Raw genomic sequence first — 25,956 nt, 5'->3', positions numbered from 1 at the left:
TCATGTTCTAACTTTAGTCATGTTATAACTTTAGTCATGTTCTAACTTTAGTCAAGTTATAACTTTAGTCATGTTATAACTTTAGTCATGTTATAACTTTAGTCATGGTTATAACTTTAGTCATGTTATAACTTTAGTCATGTTATAACTTTAGTCACGGTTATAACTTTAGTCATGTTATAACTTTAGTCATGTTCTAACTTTAGTCAAGTTATAACTTTAGTCATGTTATAACTTTAGTCATGTTATAACTTTAGTCATGGTTATAACTTTAGTCATGTTATAACTTTAGTCATGTTATAACTTTAGTCACGGTTATAACTTTAGTCATGTTATAACTTTAGTCATGGTTATAACTTTAGTCATGTTATAACTTTAGTCATGGTTATAACTTTAGTCATGTTATAACTTTAGTCATGGTTATAACTTTAGTCATGTTATAACTTTAGTCATGGTTATAACTTTAGTCATGGTTATAAGATATTTATATATATTATATTTATAGACCATATATATTTATATATATATATATATATATATATATATATATATGTATGTGTTTTTATATATATATATATACATATTTTTTCTTTTATTTATGTATAATGCAGTTTAGTGCCGCAGTATTGTGGTGGACAGATATACAGATTTGTGGTGGACAGATATACAGATGCACATTAACACGCACACACAGACAAGCTCATTATTTCCTGGCTAAGATTATAACAAAGGAAGAAAGTAGGGTCATAACGGAGTGAAGGAAAGAAAGTAGGAAGAAGGAGGGTTTGACCGTCATGCACAGATTTCCTGTTTGCAGACATCATGTGACCATCGTGACCTATAGTAACCTTTCAGAGCATAGCAGTATCCTGAGGCTGCAGTGTTCAGTACAACCACAATCAGAAAGTAGTTACCCGTAGTAAGAAAAAGGGCTTTCATCTGTACCAATGGTCTCAAAGTGGGAAAACAGTTCTTGCGGTCCAACAAGTTTCCAAGCGATGCTTTTTATGAGTAATCACATTTGATGAATTTATGTAAGCTGTGAAACGATCCCATCCCGCTTGGAGCTGCAGGAGACGGTCAGACAGAGGAGATGCGTTTGGGGAGCGCGAATGAAAGTGAGCCTTTTAAGAGATCATATACGGGCTCATTTGTTCGGCCGCAGATTTCTTCTTATTCGCCTTCGGTTTCATTTTCAGTTTGCAAATCAGCTCGCTGGTTATTTCTTTAGGAGGAATTCCCAAAGCAACGGAATGCATCTTTCGGAATGCAGTTCAGCACATTCTGGGTTTCTTCTGCTGCCGCGGCCTCGCTGACTAAATGTTGCTGACGGGGCGCTCGTTGGTTCGAGACCCGCGGTCGACGTGAACTCCTGTGCTCAGATGTTGCAAGACATACAACACACTGTAGCTCTCCGGGAGGCATGTTTTCTGTTTGCCTGCTCGTTGTCACGTTCCAATAAAATCAAGCTGATGAGCAACTGGCACTAGAGAACCTTAGAAAGTGAGGGTGCTTCAAAGACGGTGCTCTGGATACGAGCTATTCACCGTGTGAGAGTTTAGAGATGTTGGCCTCTTGTTGTCATCTTTGGCCTCTTGTTGACATCTTTGGCCTCTTGTTGACAACTTTGACCTCTTGTTGGCATCTTTGGCCTCTTGTTGGCATCTTTGGCCTCTTGTTGACATCTTTGGCCTCTTTTTAGCATCTTATCTTTGGCCTCTTGTTGACAACTTTGGCCTCTTGTTGGCATCTTTGGCCTCTTGTTAACATCTTTGGCCTCTTGCTGGCATTTTGGCCTCTTGTTGGCATCTTTGGCCTCTTGTTGCCCTCTTTGGCCTCTTGTTGGCATTTTGGCCTCTTGTTGGCAAATTTGGCCTCTCGTTGACATCTTTGGCCTCTTGTTGGATCTTTGGTCTCTTGTTGGCATTTTGGCCTCTTGTTGGCATCTTTGGCTTCTTGTTGACATCTTTGGCCTCTTGTTGGCATCTTTGGCCTCTTGTTGGCATCTTATCTTTGGCCTCTTGTTGACAACTTTGGCCTCTTGTTGGCATCTTTGGGCTCTTGTTGGCATCTTATCTTTGGCCTCTTGTTGGCATCTTGTTGGCATTTTGGCCTCTTGTTGGCATCTTTGGCCCCTTGTTGACAACTTTGGCCTCTTGTTGGCATCTTTGGCCTCTTGTTGGCATCTTATCTTTGGCCTCTTGTTGGCATCTTATATTTGGCCTCTTGTTGACAACTTTGGCCTCTTGTTGGCAAATTTGGCCTCTTGTTGACATCTTTGGCCTCTTGTTGGATCTTTGGTCTCTTGTTGGCATTTTGGCCTCTTGTTGGCATCTTTGGCTTCTTGTTGACATCTTTGGCCTCTTGTTGGCATCTTTGGCCTCTTGTTGGCATCTTATCTTTGGCCTCTTGTTGGCATCTTTGGGCTCTTGTTGGCATCTTATCTTTGGCCTCTTGTTGGCATCTTGTTGGCATTTTGGCCTCTTGTTGGCATCTTTGGCCCCTTGTTGACAAATTTGGCCTCTTGTTGGCATCTTTGGCCTCTTGTTGGCATCTTATCTTTGGCCTCTTGTTGGCATCTTATATTTGGCCTCTTGTTGACATCTGTGGTCTCTTGTTGACAACTTTGGCCTCTTATTGGCATCTTTGGCGTCTTGTTGGCCTCTTGTTGCCATCTTTGGCCTCTTGTTGCCATCGTTGGCCTCTTGTTGGCATCTTTTTGGCATCTTTGGCCTCTTGTAAACATATTTGGCCCCTTTGGCCTCTTGTTGCCCTCTTTGGCATATTTAGCCTATTGTTGGCATCTTTGGCCTCTTGTTGACAACTTTGGCCTCTTGTTGGCATCTTTGGTCCCTTGTTGACATCTTTGGCCTCTTGTTGGCATCTCTGCATATAAAACCAAGTTAATTTTGTATTATTTGCCTTCACACACAAAGCCCTCACATAACAGGTGCTGCTACTATTTTTACATTTAACGTGATGCCGATACACGTCGCGATTGTCGGGAAAACCACGACACGTCATCATTAGTTCTGCTGTTCAGCCGCCTTCATTTGATTATGTACACCCTGTCACATGCAATGTGTGTGTGTGTGTGTGTGGAAGCTATATTGACATGGTCGGTAACTTTCTGCTGCTGCTCGTCACACTCTTTACTTGGTAGTACACACACACACACACACACACACACTTCCTGTTGTTGTCTGTGAAACCTCAACTTAGAGTTAACCCTTTAACACACACACACACACACGTAAACAAGCACAAACAAACATATTAAGAGTTCATATCACTCACAGTACTTTTAATTCGGAAGGTAACACAGAGGAAGGAAGGGAGCAAAGAGTAAGGAAAGGAAGGTAAGAAGGCAGAAAGGAGAGACGGGTGGGAATGAGGGAGGGTTAGGAAAGAAGGAAAGGAAACATGTCACCCACACACAGACTTTGTCTCGTCTCTTCAGGGAGGGAAACCGGACCTGAACACAGCGCTGCCGATCAGACAGACGGCATCCATCTTTAAACAGCCCGTTACCAAGGTTACGAGTCACCCCGGCAACAAGGTGAAGGCAGACCTGCAGAGAGCTAGCGAGCAGCCCAGACAGGTGAGAGGCCGACACACACACACACACACACACACACACACACACACACACACACTCTCTGGTGTCGCCATGGTAATGCCTGAGGGCGAGGTCAGGCTGTTACACAAGAGACGCTGGGGGTAAAGCAGGTTGTCATGGCGACTGGGGCCACTAGAGGGCGCTGAGGTGTCATGGGAAAAACAACACGCGTGTTCAGCAGAGGGAATGAAGGATAGAGGGATGGAAGTGTAGAATAGGAGAGGAGGAGGAGGAGGAGAGAGAGAAGATGGGAGGAGGAGAGAGATGATGGGAGGAGGAGGAGGAGAGAGAGAGAGAATATGGACGGAGGAGGAGGAGAGAGAGAAGATGGAGAGAGAGAAGATGGGAGGAGGAGAGAGATGATGGGAGGAGGAGAAGAGAGAGAGAGAGAGAGAGAGAATATGGACGGAGGAGGAGGAGAGAGAGAAGATGGAGAGAGAGAAGATGGGAGGAGGAGAGAGATGATGGGAAGAGGAGGAGGAGAGAGAGAGAGAGAGAGAATATGGACGGAGGAGGAGGAGAGAGAGAAGCTGGAGAGAGAGAAGAAGGGAGGAGGAGAGAGATGATGGGAGGAGGAGAAGAGAGAGAGAGAATATGGACGGAGGAGGAGGAGAGAGAGAAGATGGGGCAGGAGGAGGAGGAGGAAAAAGAAAATGGGAGGAGGAGGAGGAGGAGACAGAGAAGATGGGAGGAGTAGGAGGAGGAGAGAGAAAATGGGAGGAGGAGGAGAGAAAAGATGGGAGGATGAGGAGAAGGAGGAGGAGAGAGAATATGGGAGGAGGAGGAGGAGGAGGAGGAGAGAGAGAATATGTGAGGAGGAGGAGGAGGAGGAGGAGAGAGAGAAGATGGGAGGAGGAGGAGTTTGATGTTGTGAAGGAGGAGAGGAAGAAGCATATTGGGGAATACATGAAGGAGATAGATCTCATCAGTTGTTCTTTGACGTGTTTTTATTATTCGAGTACACATATAGTGTCATATCGTAGTTGTTAAACAGTACAGGTTAGTATACGTAGTAAAGCTGTTATTTTTTAAAGTACCAGGTGGAAAGCCTTAACCTTCTAACCCGAACTGTTTGTCACTCCGACTGCTCCGGCAAATCAATGGAGCAACATTTCTTTCATACCGTAACTATAATTATTTCGCCCCAGGGACAAGTGTTGTACACGATCAGGCTGTGCTGTGTTGTACTTCTACTCCCACAGTCCTTCATTCATTGTGTGATACACAGCGACATCATAACATGAGTTCACTTTGTCCCGTGACTCAACGGGAGGTGCAGTAGCTGTGTTTAGTAGCTGTGTTTGGGTCTAGGTCTGTGCGGTATACCGGTTTCAAATTTCCATATGGTATGGATTTTTCATATAACGTTATACCGGTGCATAGCCGTAACAACTGTTGTGGCTCTTTGGCAGACAGCAAAATGTAATGTTCACCGCTGAGGGAGCAGCGGTCTGAGCTACTTACCATCATGGTTCTAACTTTAGTCATGGTTCTACCTTTAGTCATGTTCTAACTTTAGTCATGGTTCTAACTTTAGTCATGTTCTAACTTTAGTCATGGTTATAACTTTAGTCATGTTCTAACTTTAGTCATGGTTCTAACTTTAGTCATGTTCTAACTTTAGTCATAGTTCTAACTTTAGTCATGGTTCTAACTTTAGTCATGTTATAACTTTAGTCATGGTTATAACTTTAGTCATGTTCTAACTTTAGTCATGTTCTAACTTTAGTCATGTTATAACTTTAGTCATGGTTATAACTTTAGTCATGGTTATAACTTTAGTCATGTTCTAACTTTAGTCATGTTCTAACTTTAGTCATGGTTATAACTTTAGTCATGTTATAACTTTAGTCATGTTGTAACTTTAGTCATGTTATAACTTTAGTCATGGTTATAACTTTAGTCATGGTTATAACTTTAGTCATGTTCTAACTTTAGTCATGTTCTAACTTTAGTCATGTTATAACTTTAGTCATGGTTATAACTTTAGTCATGTTATAACTTTAGTCATGTTGTAACTTTAGTCATGGTTCTAACTTTAGTCATGTTGTAACTTTAGTCATGTTGTAACTTTAGTCATGGTTATAACTTTAGTCATGTTCTAACTTTAGTCATGTTATAACTTTAGTCATGTTATAACTTCAGTCATGTTATAACTTTAGTCATGTTCTAACTTTAGTCATGTTCTAACTTTAGTCATGTTATAACTTCAGTCATGTTATAACTTTAGTCATGGTTCTAACTTTAGTCATGTTCTAACTTTAGTCATGTTCTAACTTTAGTCATGTTATAACTTTAGTCATGGTTATAACTTTAGTGATGGTTATAACTTCAGTCATGTTGTAACTTTAGTCATGGTTATAACTTTAGTGATGGTTATAACTTTAGTCATGTTATAACTTTAGTCATGGTTCTAACTTTAGTCATGTTATAGCTTTAGTCATGGTTCTAACTTTAGTCATATTATAGCTTTAGTCATGGTTCTAACTTTAGTCATGTTCTAGCTTTAGTCATGTTGTAACTTTAGGCATGTTCTAACTTTAGTCATGGTTATAACTTTAGTCATGTTCTAACTTTAGTCATGTTCTAACTTTAGTCATGTTATAACTTCAGTCATGTTCTAACTTTAGTCATGTTATAACTTTAGTCATGTTATAACTTTAGTCATGTTGTAACTTTAGTCATGGTTCTAACTTTAGTCATGTTGTAACTTTAGTCATGTTGTAACTTTAGTCATGGTTATAACTTTAGTCATGTTGTAACTTTAGTCATGTTGTAACTTTAGTCATGTTATAACTTCAGTCATGTTATAACTTTAGTCATGTTATAACTTTAGTCATGGTTCTAACTTTAGTCATGTTATAACTTTAGTCATGTTATAACTTTAGTCATGTTATAACTTTAGTGATGGTTATAACTTTAGTCATGTTGTAACTTTAGTCATGGTTATAACTTTAGTGATGGTTATAACTTTAGTCATGTTGTAACTTTAGTCATGGTTATAACTTTAGTGATGGTTATAACTTTAGTCATGTTATAACTTTAGTGATGGTTATAACTTTAGTCATGTTGTAACTTTAGTCATGGTTATAACTTTAGTGATGGTTATAACTTTAGTCATGTTTAACTTTAGTCATGGTTATAACTTTAGTCATGTTATAACTTTAGTCATGTTATACCTACATTTATAAAATTACACCGCTGAACTGCATGCTGGGTAAAGCTCACCCACTATCACACCAAGAAGAAACTCCATCGCAGGAAGAGACAGACTATTCCAGTCTGTCTCTTCCTGCGATGTGATTACTCGAAAAAATGTGATATATCGTGAAACCGCCAGAATCTTACAAAATACTGTGATATGAATGTTTGGCAGCCATATTTAGGTCCATTCATTTGTACGAGCGACCTGATCTCGCTACCAACCGCCGCTCGGTGCGATGTGACCCCGCCCACAGCGCCATTATTAGACGCTCAGAGCCGCCGCGCCATGAGGAGGGACACGGAGGCTGTTCTTGTCCGGAGTGAAACCAAGTCAACGTTGACTTATTTTATCTTAGTTTGTTACGTAACTTGCGTACTTCATTAAGCCCGTTAACAAAACATACTTATTTTATGTGACAGACACTTATTTGAATCCAAACCACGATCTTTTCCTAAACCTAACCAAGCAGTTATGTGCATCTAAAACTAAGTAAGCCACCCCTGGAAGTTCATTATCATTGAGCCCCTCACACGTCTCAAAGTGACGCCAGAGGGAACCTGGAGCGCCACAGCGTGACTCATGCAGACCCCAGCTGACCAATCACAGAGCTCGCTATTCCCACGACGCCATTACTGCTGTTGCCTAAACGCGTTGTTGCATTTTTGAGGAGATGCATGTCAGCTCATGCGAGTAACATGTGAGTTGAAGCCACTTCCTGGAAGTCTTCAGTATTGTTGGGTTGACTCTGTCAGTAACGGGTTGTGGTTGTATTCTGATTCCGGTTCATCCTTAAAACTGATCCACTGGAAAAACTTTCTATAGCTGCTTCACAGTAAAAGCCTTGAAGTGGTTACCATTTGTGAAAAGAACGCTCTTAATGTGAAGCAGCGGCAGGAAGTGTTTGGTTGGCGTCAACAGAGTCTGAACGCGGCAGCAGACGTCATCAGGAAACAGGGAAGGGAACTGAGCTGCAGCGCTGGTTCTCAACTGTCTGCCGTCTGTCTGCCTGCAGCTGTTCTGGGAGAGGAGGTTGAAAGGCCTGCAGCCGTCAGACGTCACGGAGGAAGTCCTGCGCACCATGGACCTGCCCAAAGGCCTGCAGGGTAAGTCTCCGTCATCACATTTCATTTAGCTGACGCTTTCATCCAAAGCGACTTACAGTAAGTGCATTCAGCCATGAGGACAAACTCAGAACAACAAGAATCAAGAACGTACAATTTCTTCAATAAAGTTAAACTACAAAGTGCTATCAGCAAGAGACATTTAAGTGCTACTAAAGTGCTACTAGGTGCTACTTTCCTCATTCAAGGTGTAGTCGAAAAAGATGTGTTTTTAGTTTGTGACGGAAGCTGTAGAGACTTCCTGATGTCTCATTCCACCATTGAGGAGCCAGGACACAAACAGTCGTGACTTTGTTGAGTGCTCCCGACCTCTGACCTCTCCCTCTCTCTCTCTGCAGGCGTCGGTCCGGACTCCAGCGGTGACACCCTGCTGTCGGCCATCGCCAGCGCCCTGCACATGAGCTCCACTCCGATAACCGGGCAGACAACCGCGGCGGCCGAGAAGAACCCGGCCATCTGGCTCAACACGTCCCAGCCGCTCTGCAGGGCCTTCACCGTCACCGACGAAGAGATCCGGTGAGGGGCGCCGCCTTCTTCTTGTCTAGTTCTCTTTTGCACTGTGGTCCACACAGAATGTGTTAGTTACAGTAGTTCAGTAGCTCCTCCCCACACATCGACGCTGTAGAACCTGGCCGTGTCCAATCGCCCCAACGGGAGTCGAAAGGTGCTCTTCTTGGAGTCGCTCCAATCTGAACACACGGACATGATGATCGTATCTGGAGATTCAGTCTGACTCACACTTCCAAGGGATATTTCGGGAAGTGCACTCATACTTGGCTAACGTGGCTCCGGATGCTGCCCCTCTGGCCACTAACTCTGTTCATTGTGTTGCTGCTAAGCGTCTTTCTTTTTTTGGACATGAAAGAACAGGTTGTATGTCTTTCGCTGTTGTTTTTCGGAGAGGATTACAGCAGTAAGCGGGTTCCCTGCTGTGAAACTTGAGCCTTTGCGAGGTGCATTGTGATCTGGGGAAATCTTCACTGATTCATGCCACATTTCATCACGTTGCATCACGTGTCCTTTGAGCTCATAGTTTCTTAAATGTTTGACCTGTTAAAGAGACGATGTCATAAGAGACGATGTCACTTATGAGAGAAGAAAGAACCATCTTTTTCAATTAAATTCAATACGCTCAGGTTTGGCTGCCGCAGGCTGTAATTGGTCTGGTCTGACCAGCGTGGGCTGTTTATGGTTTCTGCGTTACTGACAGTACAGACTCATCACTGAGTCATGCTGCTGCTGCCATGCTTTAGCATTTAGGAAGCTCCTCTTGAGGGTGGTAGAGCAGGTCGTCCTTCAATCAGAGGACTGGGGGTTCGATCCCCGGCTCCTCTCGTCCACGTCGATGTGTCCTTGGGCGAGACACTTAACCCCATTGCCTCCGGTCTGTGAATGTTAGATACTCCTGATGGACAGGTGGCACCTTACATCGTAGCTCCTCCCATCAGTGTATGAATGGGTGAATGATGACATAGTGTTGAAGAGCTTTAAATGGTCAGAAGACTAGATTGACGCGTGGCCTCAGTTTAGCAAAGTAACATCGCAGCACATATCTGAGACCTCCTTTCCTTACTTCCTGCTCACTTGCTCTCTTAGCAACGAGCTCATTTTAAAGCAACAAAGTGCGAAACCACTTCCTCTTTGTCTCCCCACACTGTTCACGCCTGCATTCAGCCAAAGCCTGCTTGAACGTGATTGGTCGACACGACTCAGGAGCGTGGTTAAATCATCACAGCCCTGACGCACTATTACAATCCCCAATGTAGCAGCAGCAGCAGAACTGCCGTATCGCTAACTCAACACCGGCTTCAACAAATGTGTCCGAGGCCTTAAGCCCCACAAAGCGTTATCCTTTGTTGTTTATTTTGCCCTTTTCTGTTTTATTTTGTGGTTGTTTTCGCCTCATACCTTTGGCTGTCCGTGTGTTCAGGGCGCTCCTGTCCACCAAGGCCGAGCAACGCCTCAACGTCTCCCGTGCACCGCCGGCCAATCACAGAGAGGAGATTGATTTCAGCCGGAAGTATACCAGCTGAGCGGCTGATGCCGAGGCCGTCATCCCGTTCTTTACACACAGCCAATGGATGGTTAGACAGTCTTTGTGAGCAGTTTATGCATTTCTGTTGAAGTATTCGGGACGTTAACGGCTCTGATGTTACTAAGTGTCATTACTCTTAAGATGGCCTTTTTTTGTTTTGGATAAAGAGCTATCATTGTGAAATGTGAAAGTGTTATTTTAAAAGTGGTGAGATGAGTGAGCAGAGCGATGTTGTGTGTAAAGAAACAAACAGCTTTAGTATCACAGACACGCGTCAGCTGGGAAAAACTACATCTCTTATTTTTTGTCTGACAAAACCCTGAAGGGTGAAGCCGGCGACTCCCTCATCCGGTCGCAGACCGATTCCATGAGTGCAGATTACTGATGCATGCTGGGTAGTGGGAGTAATAAGTTGGAGAGTGAGAGAGGAGGATGGGCGATGAGAGATGAGGAGTATTGAAGCATGGAGATGGAGGAGGAGGAGGAGGAGGAGGAGGAAGAAAAGCAGTCCCGCTGGGGGATTCAGAATAAGGTCCAGGTGGACCGAACAGCTGCTGCCAAATCAGCCGTCATCTGAATCTGATCATCCAATTAGCACATTAGCTACAGGTCACATTTACCTCCACCATCCAATCAGCTTCCAGATAGATTCCCACTGGTGGCTGATGGAAGAAGGGGACAAAAAAGTAACAGATTGTAGCACTACTTTCTTTTTTTGCTTTTTAGATTCACAGCCACTGAGTTAAAGACTGTATAATACAACGTTTTATATTAAAACTGTCTTGATTTCCCACATTGCACAACAATGACGGTGGAGCCGTTGTTAGCAATGACAGACGTCCTCCAACAATTGTTCTGAATATACTGAATATACTGCATGTACAAGAAGACATCGGGGTGGAGTGTGAAGCGAAGAGAGTTCCTCTGTCTGCTGGCGTGTAGATCAACTCAAAAGGTGCCGATGTGTCTGACTAAAGGAAGTAAGAATGCTTTTCACACACATTCTAAAGCCTCAGTGCTGCTCGCTGGCTGGTGACGCTGAGACGTCTCTTTTTGTCGTGTTTCCATTCAAAGACACTTCAACACACGAGGGTTCAGGCTGAGTCTGGAACCCACTATAGTGCGAGAAATGAACTGAAACCAACGGCTGCGTGAAGCGAGGAAGTCAATCTGAAAATGGATGAATGATTGATGGAAGAAAGATGACGTTTTTTCTTTTGTACAGCTGGGAGGAATCGGACTGTCAAGTTTCAAGCTTCCTGTATTCACTTTCATTTTTAGCCGTGGGACGTGCAAATACTCTACGATTGTTGTGACAATTATCTTATTATATTATATTCCAAGAAAATATATAAATGCTTGAATACTTAAAAAAAAAAGGGATGAGAATAAGAAAATCAGTCCTCAGATCAGAGTCCCTGTAAACCACATACAGTTACTGCAACCTGACAGGAGGGGGCACTGTGGAGACACACACACCGACCGTGTGTGTGTGTGTGTGTGTGTGTGTGTGTGTGTCCAGTTGAAAACAGAGCAGAGAACAGCTGGCCGAAGCCATTCCAGCAGAATCACTGGGATACATCACTCCGTACTCGCTGTCCTCTTCGGTCCCTCCTTATATTCCTTATCTCCTTCTTCACTCTCTCTTTTTTCCTCCTTCCCCCTTCCATTTTCTTCTATCCCTCCTCGCCTTTCTTCCTCTTTCACTGCTTCCCTCCATCCTTCTCAGAGCCCTTTTACGTTTTCTTATCTCCTTATTTATTCCTCCCTTCCTTTTACCTTCTCTTCCATTATTTCCTTCCTTCCCTCTTTCCTTATCTTATTCCTTTATCGTCATTTCCTTTCTTCCACACATTTAATATCTCCTCCTCTCCCTCTGTATGACGTCCATCCTCTCTTTAGTCATTTCTTTTCACCTTTCCTCCTGTCATTTCCTTTCCTTCTTCCCTATGTTTTTCTTTCATTGATTTCATTCATCCCTTACTTTCTTGAATATTTCCCTCCATCCTCATCATCCTCTTCCCTCCAACAATGCATTCTAGTCTTTTTCCACCCTTTGTTTTTTCCATTTCCCAATCTTTCTCTCCCTTTCCATTTCACCCCTCCTGATCTTCCTCCCTGTCGCTCCTCTCCTCTTATTTCCCATCCCTCCCTCTTCTTCTCCTCCTTCTTTTCTTATCTCTCCCCTCCATTAATTTCCAATTCTCTCCCTCTTCCCTCCTCTCTCTCCTCAGTTGAATGTGCTTGTCATCCTAAATCGCTCTCATTCCTCTCCTCTCCCTCCTCCCTCTCTTACTCTTATTTCCTCTATCTCCTCTGCTACATCAATCTCTATTTCTCATCTATTTTTGTATTATTCATTTTTTTTATATCTTAGCATTCCTCTTAGCATCTTTTAAATATTGAACTGCATAATTTTTTCTGAATTTATCTTTAAAGCGTCCCTTCTTTGATGGTGTTGTACCTCTGGCTGTTTATTAATCTGTCTGTCGTGTTTCTTCATGTCTGTAGTTGTTTGGACACGAGGCGGTCGGTGTGATAGAAGAGAAACAAACTCTCATAACTGTAAAGAGTTCACCGCGACCTGCCGACCTTCCTCACACGCTCTTACTCACTGAGGTCAACTGGCTTCCTCATTACGTTTGTGTTTCTGGTCCAGTAGTGGTGGAGCCTCAGGGCGGTGATGTCACCAACAAACACATCCAGAGCAAAACACTCCAGAAGTGTGTGCACACGAAACACCCAATACTTCAGACTGGGTGCTGCAGACACAGGGTTTAGCTTTTGGGGGCTAACGTTAGCTAGTGTTTGCAGATTTTATATATATATATATATATATATATATATATATATATATTTATATTGCTGTGTCACTGCTACAGAGACAGACAGGGTTTAGCTTATGGTGGCTAACGTTAGCTAGTGTTAGCAGATACAAAATATATATATTTATATTGCTGTGTCACTGACATCTGAGCCGGTTTTCGAACTACAATACGCTTCTCTTCTGTTCCAGTAGCTTTGAGTGTCACAGGTATTTCAATGGTTTTATCACACAGTGAAACAATACAACACACTGTGTGCCACATGGTGTCCTGCAGTTGCACCTTGTGGCCACAGGGGCTGCTGTTCAGCCAACGTTGGTTTGAGGCCGGTGAGAGCCGGGCTGCAGGGACCTTCTCCCATCCAGAAAAATACATGTTTCTACGGACCGACTTTGTGCACACTATCATGCACTGTCACTTTAAACGGGTGAGGGTCAAACACAAAGTTGGGGAAGCCTTTTTGTCCCAAATATCATTGTTTGCTGTCGGATAACATTTCATTTTACTGGAGGAAAAACCGCCTCGGGCCAAAAGTACATTAAAGTATGTTGACAGCATTTCAGCGTCATTGTTGTGTTTCTGTGGCTCCCTCTGGAGTTTGAGGGTCAGTCCACCATGTTCCTGCTTCCTGTGAAGCTTCTGTTTCACTGTTCAGTCTTTATGTTCAGCAAGATCTGATCTATCAGGAGCAGGAAGAGGAGCCATAGTAACACCCTGTGTGTGTGTGTGTGTGTGTGTGTGTGTGTGTGTGTGTGTGTGTGTGTGTGTGTGTGTGTGTGTGCATGTGCATGTGTGTGTGTGTGTGCAGGGAGCAGGAGTTGAAGGTGTACCGGGCCAGGAGGAGTCTGGAAGACGCCCTCATGGCTGACGGGTTGGCGCGGGCCGCCGAGAACACCCGAGAGCTTCTGGAGGGAGAGACGGCCTGAAGACGGACAGGTGAGGCTGCAGCTGGTATTAATAACCGTGTCTCTAATGAGCAGCATAGATAATACCAGTGTCTCATGTTCTTTAAAGCAGAGGTTCAGTCTCTCCTCTTCTTGAACTGTCTGAGTCAGATCTGTTTTACTGTTGAGAAGTTTAATGAGATTTTAAAACATAAAAAAGTATAACAGTGCCCAGCATGTGTTGAATATAAGTTGAATATATTAAAAGTGTTGAAGACCCTTTCTCAAATGTGTAGATGAGCTGCAAATAGGATTGGCACGAATATTATATTATAATAGTAACACAACCTGCTGTAGGATACGATGTGGTCATCGGTCAGAAACAGAATATGTCGAGAGAAATGTCCCAGTGAGGGGAGGAGGTGCTGTAAAGTCTGTTCAACAAACACTGTAATATATATATATACATATATATACATATATGTATATGTATATATATATATATATATTGAATAATTATTAATCATAATCATAATGTTTGTCAAAACCTATTCACCTTGTTGTTTGTTGTTTGGTGATTAAAGTTATTTTTTTAGTCATAAACCTTTTCACTAAACTGAATCATTAATAGTGTGTTTCACAGATTGCTCACAGAAAAAGAACATAAGTATATGTTTATGTTTATGTTCATGTTAGGGTAGACTACACGTCTCCGTGGTGAAACCAAACATGGCCGCCGCGTTAGTCTCAGACGTGCTGGTTTAAGTGTGTCGTAGTACTTTACCTAGTAACTCCTTCGGTTACTGCTCAACTAGTAAACTACCAAACTACCAAACTACTTGGCTACTAAAATATGGAACTACTGAACAACTAATGTGTTTCATTACTGAACTACTAAACTAATGTGTTTCATTACTGAACTACTAAACAACTAATGTGTTTAATTACTGAACTACTAAACTAATGTGTTTAATTACTGAACTACTAAACTAATGTGTTTAATTACTGAACTACTAAACTAATGTGTTTAATTACTGAACTACTAAACTAATGTGTTTAATTACTGAACTACTAAACTAATGTGTTTAATTACTGAACTACTAAACTAATGTGTTTCATTACTGAACTACTAAACTAATGTGTTTAATTACTGAACTACTAAACTAATGTGTTTAATTACTGAACTACTAAAGTAATGTGTTTAATTACTGAACTACTAAACTAATGTGTTTAATTACTGAACTACTAAACTAATGTGTTTAATTACTGAACTACTAAACTAATGTGTTTAATTACTGAACTACTAAAGTAATGTGTTTAATTACTGAACTACTAAACTAATGTGTTTAATTACTGAACTACTAAACTAATGTGTTTAATTACTGAACTACTAAACTAATGTGTTTAATTACTGAACTACTAAAGTAATGTGTTTAATTACTGAACTACTAAACTAATGTGTTTCATTACTGAACTACTAAACTAATGTGTTTAATTACTGAACTACTAAACTACTAATCCACCACAGTACTTAAATACTGAACTATTAAAATACTGAATACTTCCTCACACCTAAACTATTGTTAACTACTCGACAGCTAAATGTGATGAAACAAAAGAACTACCAAAGAAACTGAAAAGTAATTAACTGAACTATTCAGTACATAAGTACAACATTAGTAACTGAATAATACTCAAGTACTACTACTGAAGTACTTCTAACAAGAAAGGAGTGACTCTCTGCAGTTTGAACTTGAAGAAAGTCTCTCTTCCTCTTTCCCTCTCTCTCTCTCTCTCCCTGTGTGTGTGTGTGTGTGTGTGTGTGTGTGTGTGTGTGTGTGTGTGTGTGTGTGTGTGTGTGAGAGACTTGTTGTGAATGCTGATGGGATTCTTGGCGTCTGATTGAAACTCAGCCATGCAGCCGACTTTGTGTGTGTGTGTGTGTGTGTGTGTGTGTGTGTGTGTATGTGTGTTTGTGTGAGTGTGATTGATGGGCCGTGGGCTTGTTGTTGGAGTGTGTGTTAATGGTTAATGTGATATGTGTGTGTGTTATATTACAGTTTGTTTGGTTATTGGTTGTATTTCACTCTGCACAGCCTGTAAACAAAACCAAATTAAAAAACATTTACTTTCAGAAGTTCACACATCCATCCATCATCCCAGCTGCTTATCCAGGTCAGGTCGCCGTAGCAACAGGCCAGACAGCAGACCAGAGACGACTTTCAGTGTAAAAATGTTGCGCAGCAGAGTTTGAGAGACTTTCCGTTTCTTCTCCCAGAGAAAGGAGAGAAGTCTCCGGCTCTGATTCAGTCGGTCCAGATCGTGCAGCTCCCCCTGGTGGAGACGAAGGGAAGGTCATGGGTCAAATGTTCCTTAAGTGATTACACATAAATCCATAGAGCTAAACAAATCCTCCTCGTTCTCACTGGGCTCCTCATCACAACTGGAGGACTCACTCGTTCATCTGCTGACGTGTCCTTGACACTGATCTGAAAATAAATAAGTGAAGAAGCTTCTTTTTAGTTCATTAGTCGCCTGACATTGTGTTCCCCAGAGGATGAACCTGTGTGACCAATCAGCAGCGTCGATGGAAGGTTGTGGTAATGGATTACACTTCGAGCAATGCAAACACATATATTTTTTATTATTTTTGCTGTGTTAATTGATAACTGATGAATAAGACGCTGAAATGACTGTGAAATGATAACTTTCTGTAAAAAGTCTGAATTGATGCTGTGTGCGTTCTAACCGCAAGACGACAAGCAAAGAGCTTTTAAATGCTTGTTCTGACTGATCGGTGCGATGCTATGCTATATGCTATGCTACATGCTATGCTATACCCACATTTAGTGGCTCAAAATAACGTCAAATAGGCGTAAATACGGCCTCCGGGGTTTTGCTGACACCACATGGGGCCGCTGGTCGTTCGTTGGTCGTTCCCCTCCCTGCCGTCGCTTCACGTCTTCACTTTGACTTTGATTATTTGACTTTGTATGAAATCTCGCCGCGTGGAAAGTGTTGTGTGAAAACGACACAAGAAGAGTGTTCACCACTCACGTTATGTTTCCTTTGTGAGTGTTGCTGTAGGGATGCGTCTGTCGTGATTTATCGGTTGTTAATAGAAGCTGCAATGGTGTGTGTGTGTGTGTGTGTGTCTGTGTGTGTCTGTGTGTGTGTGTGTGTGATGGATGGTGTGTGCGTCCCTGCTCTCTGATGTTTCCTCTAAAAGCCGACAGATAAGGAGGCGTTATTCTTTCTTTTTTTTCTCCTTTTAAAGCACATTTGTTTTCTGCGGAGGGAAAATCGTCCATTAATGCAGATTTATGCAGATTGGCTGGATGGAAGTCGTTTGGGCAAAAAGAGCCGCTGAGAGTCGAGGAGTGATTACTAATGGCTTTTCATAGCTGGACCAGAGAGAGAGAGGGCAGCGGCCAGCCAGTGTGTGTGTGTGTGTGTGAGAGAGAGTGTGTGTGTGTGTGTGTCTCCCAGGCTGCTTTCCAGCTGTTGAAACAATCATTTAAAATCTTTGCAGAAACCTCAGACTGTTCCGCTCGCTTCCTGCTGCACTGACTGTTAGTGCTGCTTCTTGCTAATTTATTTATGTTGGGTTTATGGCTGAGTTGCTGTCTTCCTCCTCCTCCTCCCCTTCCTCCTCTTCTTCATCTTCCTCCTCGGTCTTGGATGCATGGTACAGTAGGCGGCAGTCCCACACCAGCACTGCTTACTCTGCAGGAACCAAACAGGAAGTGGAAGCGCGTCCCACAGCATTACTTTGTTGTTCCAGTTTCTTTCCATAGAAGCGTTCAGACCTTTCAGTCGCAGCAGCACGACGCTGGATTTAGTTTTTTATGCTTTAAATGTAAGAAAAAGTTCAAAAATAAACTTGTTGTTTCGGTGGACAAACAAGGAGACGCTGTTTTTATATAACTTCAAACATAACTTGGACAACAGGATGTTTCCTGTAACCTAACGACATACACATGCTGAACAGAAATGGACGGGCAATGCACCTCTGCAGACCACCACAGTGGCTCTGTAGACCACCACAGTGGCTCTGTAGACCACAGTGGCTCTGTAGACCACCACAGTGGCTCTGTAGACCACCACAGTGACTCTGTAGACCACAGCTCTGCAGACCACCACAGTGACTCTGTAGACCACCACAGTGACTCTGTAGACCACAGCTCTGTAGACCACCACAGTGACTCTGTAGACCACAGCTCTGTAGACCACCACAGTGGCTCTGTAGACCACCACAGTGGCTCTGTAGACCACCACAGTGACTCTGTAGACCACCACAGTGACTCTGTAGACCACCACAGTGACTCTGTAGACCACAGCTCTGTAGACTACCACAGTGACTCTGTAGACCACCACAGTGGCTCTGCAGACCACCACAGTGACTCTGTAGACCACCACAGTGCTCTGTAGACCACCACAGTGTGTAAATACAGCCTCACCAGAGCCATTAGCATGGTTGTAGACTCTTGAATTCACCTTTTTTGTTATTTATTTACGTATGAAATACATTCATCATTTAATCTGTGTACATTCTGTGGCTGGAGATGAGTGTAAAAAGGGAAATAAAATGTTCAGTCCAAACACCACTCTCCTGTTTGCTCGGACAAACACAGAAATGAAATTAATATCCAATCCGCTCATCGGACTCTGCGGATGACAATATGGATTTCACTACATGATGCACTGTTCCTTTAAATGAGCAGACTGGTGTTTTTATCTGATCGAGACGAAAGATCCACACACTGCTGACTGAGAACAGACTGTGTGTGTGTGTGTGTGTGTGTGTGTGTGTGTGTGTGTGTGTGTGTGTGTGTGTGTGTGTGTGTGTGTGTCTTGTAATTTCCAGAGGAGCTGATTCAGACTCTTGCAGCATTTTTTCAGCTGCTGGTAATTAGTGGATGTTGAGACACAGAGAATTATCTGCTTCAAAGTCATTCACAAGGCTGATAACTTGTGTGTGTGTGTGTGTGTGTGTGTGTGTGTGTGTGTGTGTGTGTGTGTGTGCACGTGCGCGCGCGCTGTCAGTCAGCTGAATAGCCTCGATTAAGCGGCAGATTATCAGGATTTTCTAATTATTGGGGAGTAATTAAGACTGAGCTGAGGATTATCAGACTGAAACAAGAACATTCTGAAACACGTTCAGATACGGACACATTAATATGCTGAAACAGTAAAACAATGAAACAAAGAGTTTATCCTGTAGTCTGATTTTCTGGATTTAGCAACACTTGCATTCTAGTAGTGGAACACTAAGGGATTCACAATGGAACACTAAGGGATTCACAATGGAACACTAAGGGATTCACAATGGAACACTAAGGGATTCACAATGGAACACTAAGGGGTTCACAATGGAACACTAAGGGGTTCACAATGAAACACTAAGGGGTTCACAATGAAACACTAAGGGATTCACAATGAAACACTAAGGGATTCACAATGGAACACTAAGGGGTTCACAATGGAACACTAAGGGATTCACAATGGAACACTAAGGGGTTCACAATGGAACACTAAGGGATTCACAATGAAACACTAAGGGATTCACAATGGAACACTAAGGGGTTCACAATGGAACACTAAGGGGTTCACAATGGAACACTAAGGGATTCACAATGGAAAGAATGAGCTAATCAAAATGTTTGGACTTTATTTGTTTGTCATATTACATATACTTGAAATAGGTTTCTGCAGGGAGCAGCTGTGGGTTCAGTGTCTTGCTCAAGGACACGTCGACACGGGAAGACCGGGGATCGAACCGTGAACTCCAGCCGCCCCTCAAATTGTCAAATGGAATATTTAAAACAGAAATAAAGTGACTCTTTGTGGAAAAAGCGGGACTAAAATGGCACAATGAAGGATTCAAAATAGTAACAAATGGACGGGCAAAAATTATACAATGAAATAATCAGAATTGAAGAAAAACAGCACATTTTAAATTCAAATCACATAATAAAGATGTAAAATAGAAAAGGGGACAATTTAAAATGGCACAACATAGGATCCTAATGGGAACAACTGGAAGAGCTTTTGATTGCAATTGAGGAATTAAAATGAAATGGAGGGACTGATATGTCATTTGTTATTCAAAATGGAAAGGAGGGACTAAAAATAGGGGGATTTAAAATGGCAACATATGGAAAGACATATAAAGTGGTTCGTTGTGACATTTCCGTCATGGCGGGAATCTGTGAGTCAGAATGTGCTGGACAGCCGAGGAAAGGCCATGAGGCGCAGCAGCAGGAGGAGCACATGTTAATATTCAGTGTCAGTGCTGCTGTGTGAGCGCTTCACTCTGCCGTTACATGTATAATTAAAACCTTCTTCTGTGCAGGGAGAAGGCCTCCGCATGCCGGGGGTCCTAATTGTGGCCCCGCCCCCCTCATTAATGCAGCAAGAGGGAGGAGGTGTCGAGGGGTTAATGGAGAAGCTAATGATTAGCATGGAGGCTCTCCACATTAATTTAACTTTTTTTCTTGTCCAGAGGCTGATGTTTATTGTTCAGCGGGAGGCTGAAAAAAGGCGGCAGAGACGTTGTTGTTTTTGTTGAGTGGGTTTTATTAAGACAAGCTTAACGAGTCAATTTGGCTTTAATGGAGGAAGGAGGTAGGAGGCGGAGTTTAGTTTAGAGGTCTCTGCAGGGAGCCTCAATTATACTTACAGTGTCTGCTAGAAAAAGACATCAGTATAGACCTGAGTGCTCATTAACACACTAAGAGGACCCTCTCTAGCCCTAAAACGTGTCCTAATTTTCCATAAATGTAATCAGAACCTGGTCCTTGGACAGAAGAGGTCAGACCACCAGGAGTGGTAAACTACAGGTTTATCTTATGTGATTATAAAAGTTAAAGTAGAAACCTAAAGGTTGTAAGACTTTAGGGTTGCACTTGGAGCAGGTGAGCTGAGTCCACTAGAGACCGCGGTGTCCGGGCCAGGGAGGAAACGTGAACACTTCCCTCAAAATATCCCTCTGCAAACATTACCTCACTGTCCGAAAGCTTCCTTTAAAATGTCCTCACTGTCCGAAAGCTTCCTTTAAAATGTCCTCACTGTCCGAAAGATTCCTCAGTGGGGAAAACGGCGTTTGCCTTTTAAAACGTCCCAACTCTCACAGAACGTCTCCTCTTCCCACGACGACCCTTCAGAAATGTTTTTCTAACTTTCTTATGAGCCCGATTCACAAAGGTTGTCCACGCTTTCCAAAAATAATCTTCCCTTTGGAATTTTTTTCCCACTTCCAAAAAATGTCCCCACTTTGAAACATTTGCCCATTCACAAAAATGTCCAGAAAGACGTCCTCACTCGAGAAAAAAAGTCTCTGCTTACCAATCATGTCCTCACATTCCAAAAGCACTTAATAATCCATGTTCATAGGGCTCTTTACGCATTATTGTAAATGTAAAGGATAACTTAATGAATGTGTTCATGCTGGCTCAAGTCCTGCTTGTGTTTGGCTTTTCATGAAAGTAAAACACCATTCTAGTACATTTAGTACGTTTGTATTCAACAAGTTGATGTATTAATACAAAAAGTATTGTTTTGGGACACTTTTTGGCACTTTTTGGCATGTCACCAAACCAAGGCCATTTTCACATTCTCAGTTTCATTTCAGTGAACTTCATAATCAAAGTCCACTCTGGAACAATCTCAACTCAAAGTCCACTTACTGGCTTCACAGTATCTGGGGCTCTCAACTTTATGGCCGATGGAGTTCACTTCTGAAGCTCTGAAAGGCCTCTGGAGGAACTTATAATAGCAGCTGAGCTTTCACCTTTTATACCAGATTTATCTCAGTGACAACGGAGGAAAACCCTCCAAATGATGCGGTTGAAAGCTCCAGAACAAGATAGGTAGTAGCCGTTGAGTTTGGATTTTCATTCACTCGTTCAGACAGTCAGCTGAGGCAGGAATAGAGCGAACATGAGGGGGTTTAATAGTTTCCTTGATCACTGTGGAAACACTAAACTGTGAGCTGTGACAATAACTCCATGTCTCTCTCTCTCTCTCTCTCTCTCTCTCTCTCTCTCTCCAGAGTTCCTCTGTTCACCAGCCTCAGGTTTATATTCATCTTCCTCTTAAGCCAGACGACAAACCAAAAACAGACTGAAACCCACCTGCACTGATCGGTTGTCTCGGTGGGCGATTGCTTCAACCTTCCCGTTGAGGAAACCCTTTTCAGGATCTATTGGCTTCTGGAAAGTCCCGTGATTTGTTTCTAGAGCAACAGCAGCAACTATAATAATGGCATCAACAACAACAACAACACCAGCAACACCGACTGCGCCTACAACAGTACAACAGGCGGCTGCAGCGCTAACAGTTGCAGCAACAGGAACGAGCAACAGCAGCAACACGTTGAGCATCTGAAGCAACAACCGAAGCCTTTACTCCTCTCTGTGTTTCATCATCTGTACAAACTTTGCAACAAGTGCTTACCTTGACTCACTTTTCAAATTCAGATATTACATTTCATGCTTTTTGATATAAAGCTGATGAAAATGATTTTGAAGAAAATGCTGAAGAGCCACGCCCAACGAACCCAAAGTCAGATCGCAAACTGCTGGACGGCCTTTGCTAACTCTACGAACTCTTCTCCGCTCTCTGAGGATTTTGGTTGTTTGTGGTGTCAGATTGTTGTCCGTTTTCAAGGGTTTTTAATGAAATAATGAGAATTTACATGAATATGAAATAGAACAATTGCTTATTTAAGACAAATTTTATACCTTGAGAGAACTTATGTGTACATTTCTTGGACTGGAGTAAATAAATGATTATATTCAGCGTTGTTTGTCGGTGTTCCTTTAAGTTGCGCTGACTGTTTCTGCAGACGGCTCAACCTTTATGAATGCTACTTTCTTTCTGAGAAGATCGATGAGAATCTCAGGTCTGCGAGTCAGGGTGTGGTTAGCCTAGCTTAGCATAAAGACTGAACGAAAGGGGAGCTATTCAGCCTGGTTCTGTCCAAGATAAAAATACTTCCACCAAGGCCCCTGAGCATTCTTTTTTATCTCATTTCATTTCTTTCCTTGGACAGTTTTATGGTTGTATTTGGGTTTGTGTGCTGGAACAATCTTTTGTGAACAATAATACAACAATAGCCGGTGCAGTGACTTTGTGATGACTCTGGTCATCATAGTGAGGTTGCCAGGTTTGTTACCATTCGGCCTCACAGACCCTTTCTGGGGAGATGTTAGTGTCACAAGGTAACTCCAATAAAACCACATATTGTCACTTTTACTTTGCCATTTAAAGGTGCAAGATCCGAATGTGGGAGGGTTTTGATTGCTTCTCAACGGCTTCAACATCGGCGGCGCTAATGGTGCTAAGCGCTTTCTCTTCTCCTCTTCCAACACAACACGTTCTCACTCCCAACTCGCCTCATACTGACGCGCCATAGCACCCTTTAGCAGTGGTGTATAAAGTACCCAAAAGCCGTACTTGAGTAAAAGTAAAGATACCTTACTGGAAAATGACTCCAGTAAAAGTCACCTATTAGAATACTACATTACATTTAATATTACATAAAGTTAAACTACAAAGTGCTGTCAGTAAGTCCCATCTAAGTGCTACTAACGTGCTACTACGGCGCTACCTTCCTTATTCAAGGTGTAGTTGAAAAAGATGTGTTTTTAGTTTGCGAGTCCTGATGGCAATAGGGAGCTCATTCCACCATTGAGGAGCCAGGACAGCAAACAGTCATGACTTTGTTGAGTGTTTAGCTCGCAGTGACGGAGCTACAAGCCGATTGGCAGAAGCCGAGCGGAGCGAACGATCTGTTCGTAGCACGGTACGCAAGTACCAATGTTTTGAAGCGGATGCGGGCGACCATCGGTAACCAGTGAAGGTCGCGTGGGAGTCGTGTAGGTGAATTTCAGGAGGTTAAAGACCAGTCGAGCTGCTGCATTCTGGATGAGCTGCAGAGGTCAGATGGCACTAGCAGGTAGACCTGCCAGGAGGGAGTGACAGTAATCATGTACAGCATGAACCTACAGGAACGTGTTGTAGCGGTGATGTTGGCAGTCAGGGACAGCTGACTGTCGAGTGTCACACCAAGATTCCTGGGAGTCGGGGTCGGTGCCAACAGTGAGTTGTTGAAGGTGGTAGTAAGGTCGTGGGTGGGAGAGCCTTTTCCTGGTTTATTCTTTTAAGTGCTGTGGCCACCGTGACCAAGGACCTGAAGTTGTGTTGGCTTTAGCTAGCCCCACTTGCTACACACAGCTGCATGCATCTCCAACTCCGACGTGGTTCAAATCGTAATGCTGCGCTCTCGCCGCTCCTGTCAATCCTGCGGTGTGGTGGCTAGCTAACGTTAAGTTAGCTAACGTTAGCCAACTAGTGCTGCAATGATTATAGCTAAGATCACTCAAATCAACAAAATCTCACAACTGTCAACACGTCCTCAGCTGACTAACTCGCTAGTGATCTGTCTTCTACACTAATTGTTTCATTTGATTTACGATAGCTGGCGATTGATAGCCTAACATACACCATGTCTAGCTAAATTAGAAGACCAGACACCTGTCTCCTCCCCTGCCAAATATATACTCCAATCCTGTGGGAAACACTGCTAGATATCTTAACAGGTTTATGCTAATTTTAATAACTAAAAATGAATGTTGCGGCTCAGGGGATTAATCTTAATTTACCTCAATGTGTTTTCTGAGGTTGGATGGGGAGTTTTTGAATGCCAATATTTCAGTACCTTTGGGTAAGCATAAGAGGCACTTCCTCCGGTACAAAGAATCTTTCACTCCAACATAAGAAAACATTTCTCGAAAATATGGCCACGGGTGTTAGTCTTCGTCACCACCGTCGTTTGTTGCGGGAGTAGCAGGTGCTTCCATTTCTACTTCCATCATGAAATCATGTCATCGTAGAGTTATGTAGTCGCTGGCTAGCTAGCATCCTGGGCGAGCTAGCCATAGCTAGCATAATCAATAATATGTAGCTATGTGCCAACAAACTATGGAATACTCGTGCCACTGACGGGCATCGCCCCCCATCACCAAGATATTAATGTTCTTTATCACTTTGTGTTGTGTCTATTTCCCTTTTCTGTTGAGAAGATAACTGAGAATTATGCTAGCTTTGAGCAACTGCAGTGGCTCAAAGCTAGCAGAAGTCTCAGTTACAGAACATACTTAACTAATACTTAACTAACCAGTAGTAACTACTGAATTAATCATGACATTGTTTTAATGCTTTGTAAGGAACACATAGTCTACACTTTAGATTAGGTCACAGAACATGCTTAACTAATACTTAACTAACCAGTAGTAACTACTGAATTAATGAGTAGTAACTACTGAATTCATCATGACATTTATTAATGCTTTATAAAGCATAGCTAGTCGTCACTTTAGATTAGGTCACAGAACATGCTTAACTAATACTTAACGAACGGTTAGTAACTACTGAATTAACGAGTATTAACTACCTGAATTCATCATGAGTTACAGCATTGTTTTCATAATTTACTAACACTTTACAAATTATCTTATTAATCATCTAAGTCCTGAATACTTCATTTACAAATGGGGAATCATTCATTTCTAAATTACGAAACCCAAGCTTATTAATCAAGAATGAAATATGTATAACTGTGGTTATGAATGAGTTACTAATGAGTGTTCATGTTGGAATAATGCTTTATAAATGACGAATTCAGTGTTTATTCATGCTTTACTAATGCTAAATAGTGTGTACCTAAAATCGGGGTTAATCTACACTGGAAGTTGATCTGAAAAGACACCAAGTAACGAGTGTAAACTGACACTTTGTCCCTGGCACGTCGAAAACAGACTCCAGTGTCATGGTTGGTGACCAAGCATCAGCGTTTGATAAGTTGGGAATAGGAACAAAGCACTTCATTACTTCTGCTTTGAAAAGCGCTGTATAATTAAAGTTGGCTGCTAATAACAGATCAATGGCCGTGGTTTTAAAATGGCTTGCTCAATTGTCACATATAGCTGGAATGTTTGAGTGTAGGTGATCACATACCTGTTCCCCAGAGGACGAACCTTTTCATTGAAATTACCCCATGACCTTCTTCTAGCCCCACCCGCTAGACTAATTTCACATTTTTAGCTCCATTACTGGTTAGACTCTAAAAATATCTTAATCATCAGTGTGTTGTTGCTACTGTCAGATTCTTGGCACAAACTGTTCCCAGTCCAGATGTTGGACTTTGTATGTGTGATGCTGTGTGTGTGGTGCTTATGTGTTAAAGACAGAACGAGACACACC

General features: G+C 42.4%; 1 protein-coding gene across 1 annotated transcript in view; it reads left to right on the top strand.

The window, feature by feature from the left end:
- mbd2 (methyl-CpG binding domain protein 2) overlaps positions 1-22,490 on the top strand; it is a 28,268-nt gene extending 5,778 nt beyond the window's left edge. The window contains exons 3-7 of the mRNA XM_079235570.1: positions 3,461-3,601; positions 7,837-7,927; positions 8,284-8,461; positions 13,614-13,741; positions 21,743-22,490. Of these exons, the coding sequence (XP_079091696.1) occupies positions 3,461-3,601; positions 7,837-7,927; positions 8,284-8,461; positions 13,614-13,731 (528 nt within the window). The 3' untranslated portion in view covers positions 13,732-13,741; positions 21,743-22,490. The remainder of the gene's footprint in view (positions 1-3,460; positions 3,602-7,836; positions 7,928-8,283; positions 8,462-13,613; positions 13,742-21,742) is intronic.
- Positions 22,491-25,956: the final 3,466 nt, after the last annotated feature.

This window comes from Taurulus bubalis (assembly GCF_910589615.1).
Source record: "Taurulus bubalis genome assembly, chromosome: 19".
Taxonomy (NCBI): domain Eukaryota; kingdom Metazoa; phylum Chordata; class Actinopteri; order Perciformes; family Cottidae; genus Taurulus; species Taurulus bubalis.
The sequence above is the reverse complement of the archived record's forward strand: the minus strand, read 5'-3'. Positions and strand labels throughout refer to the sequence as shown.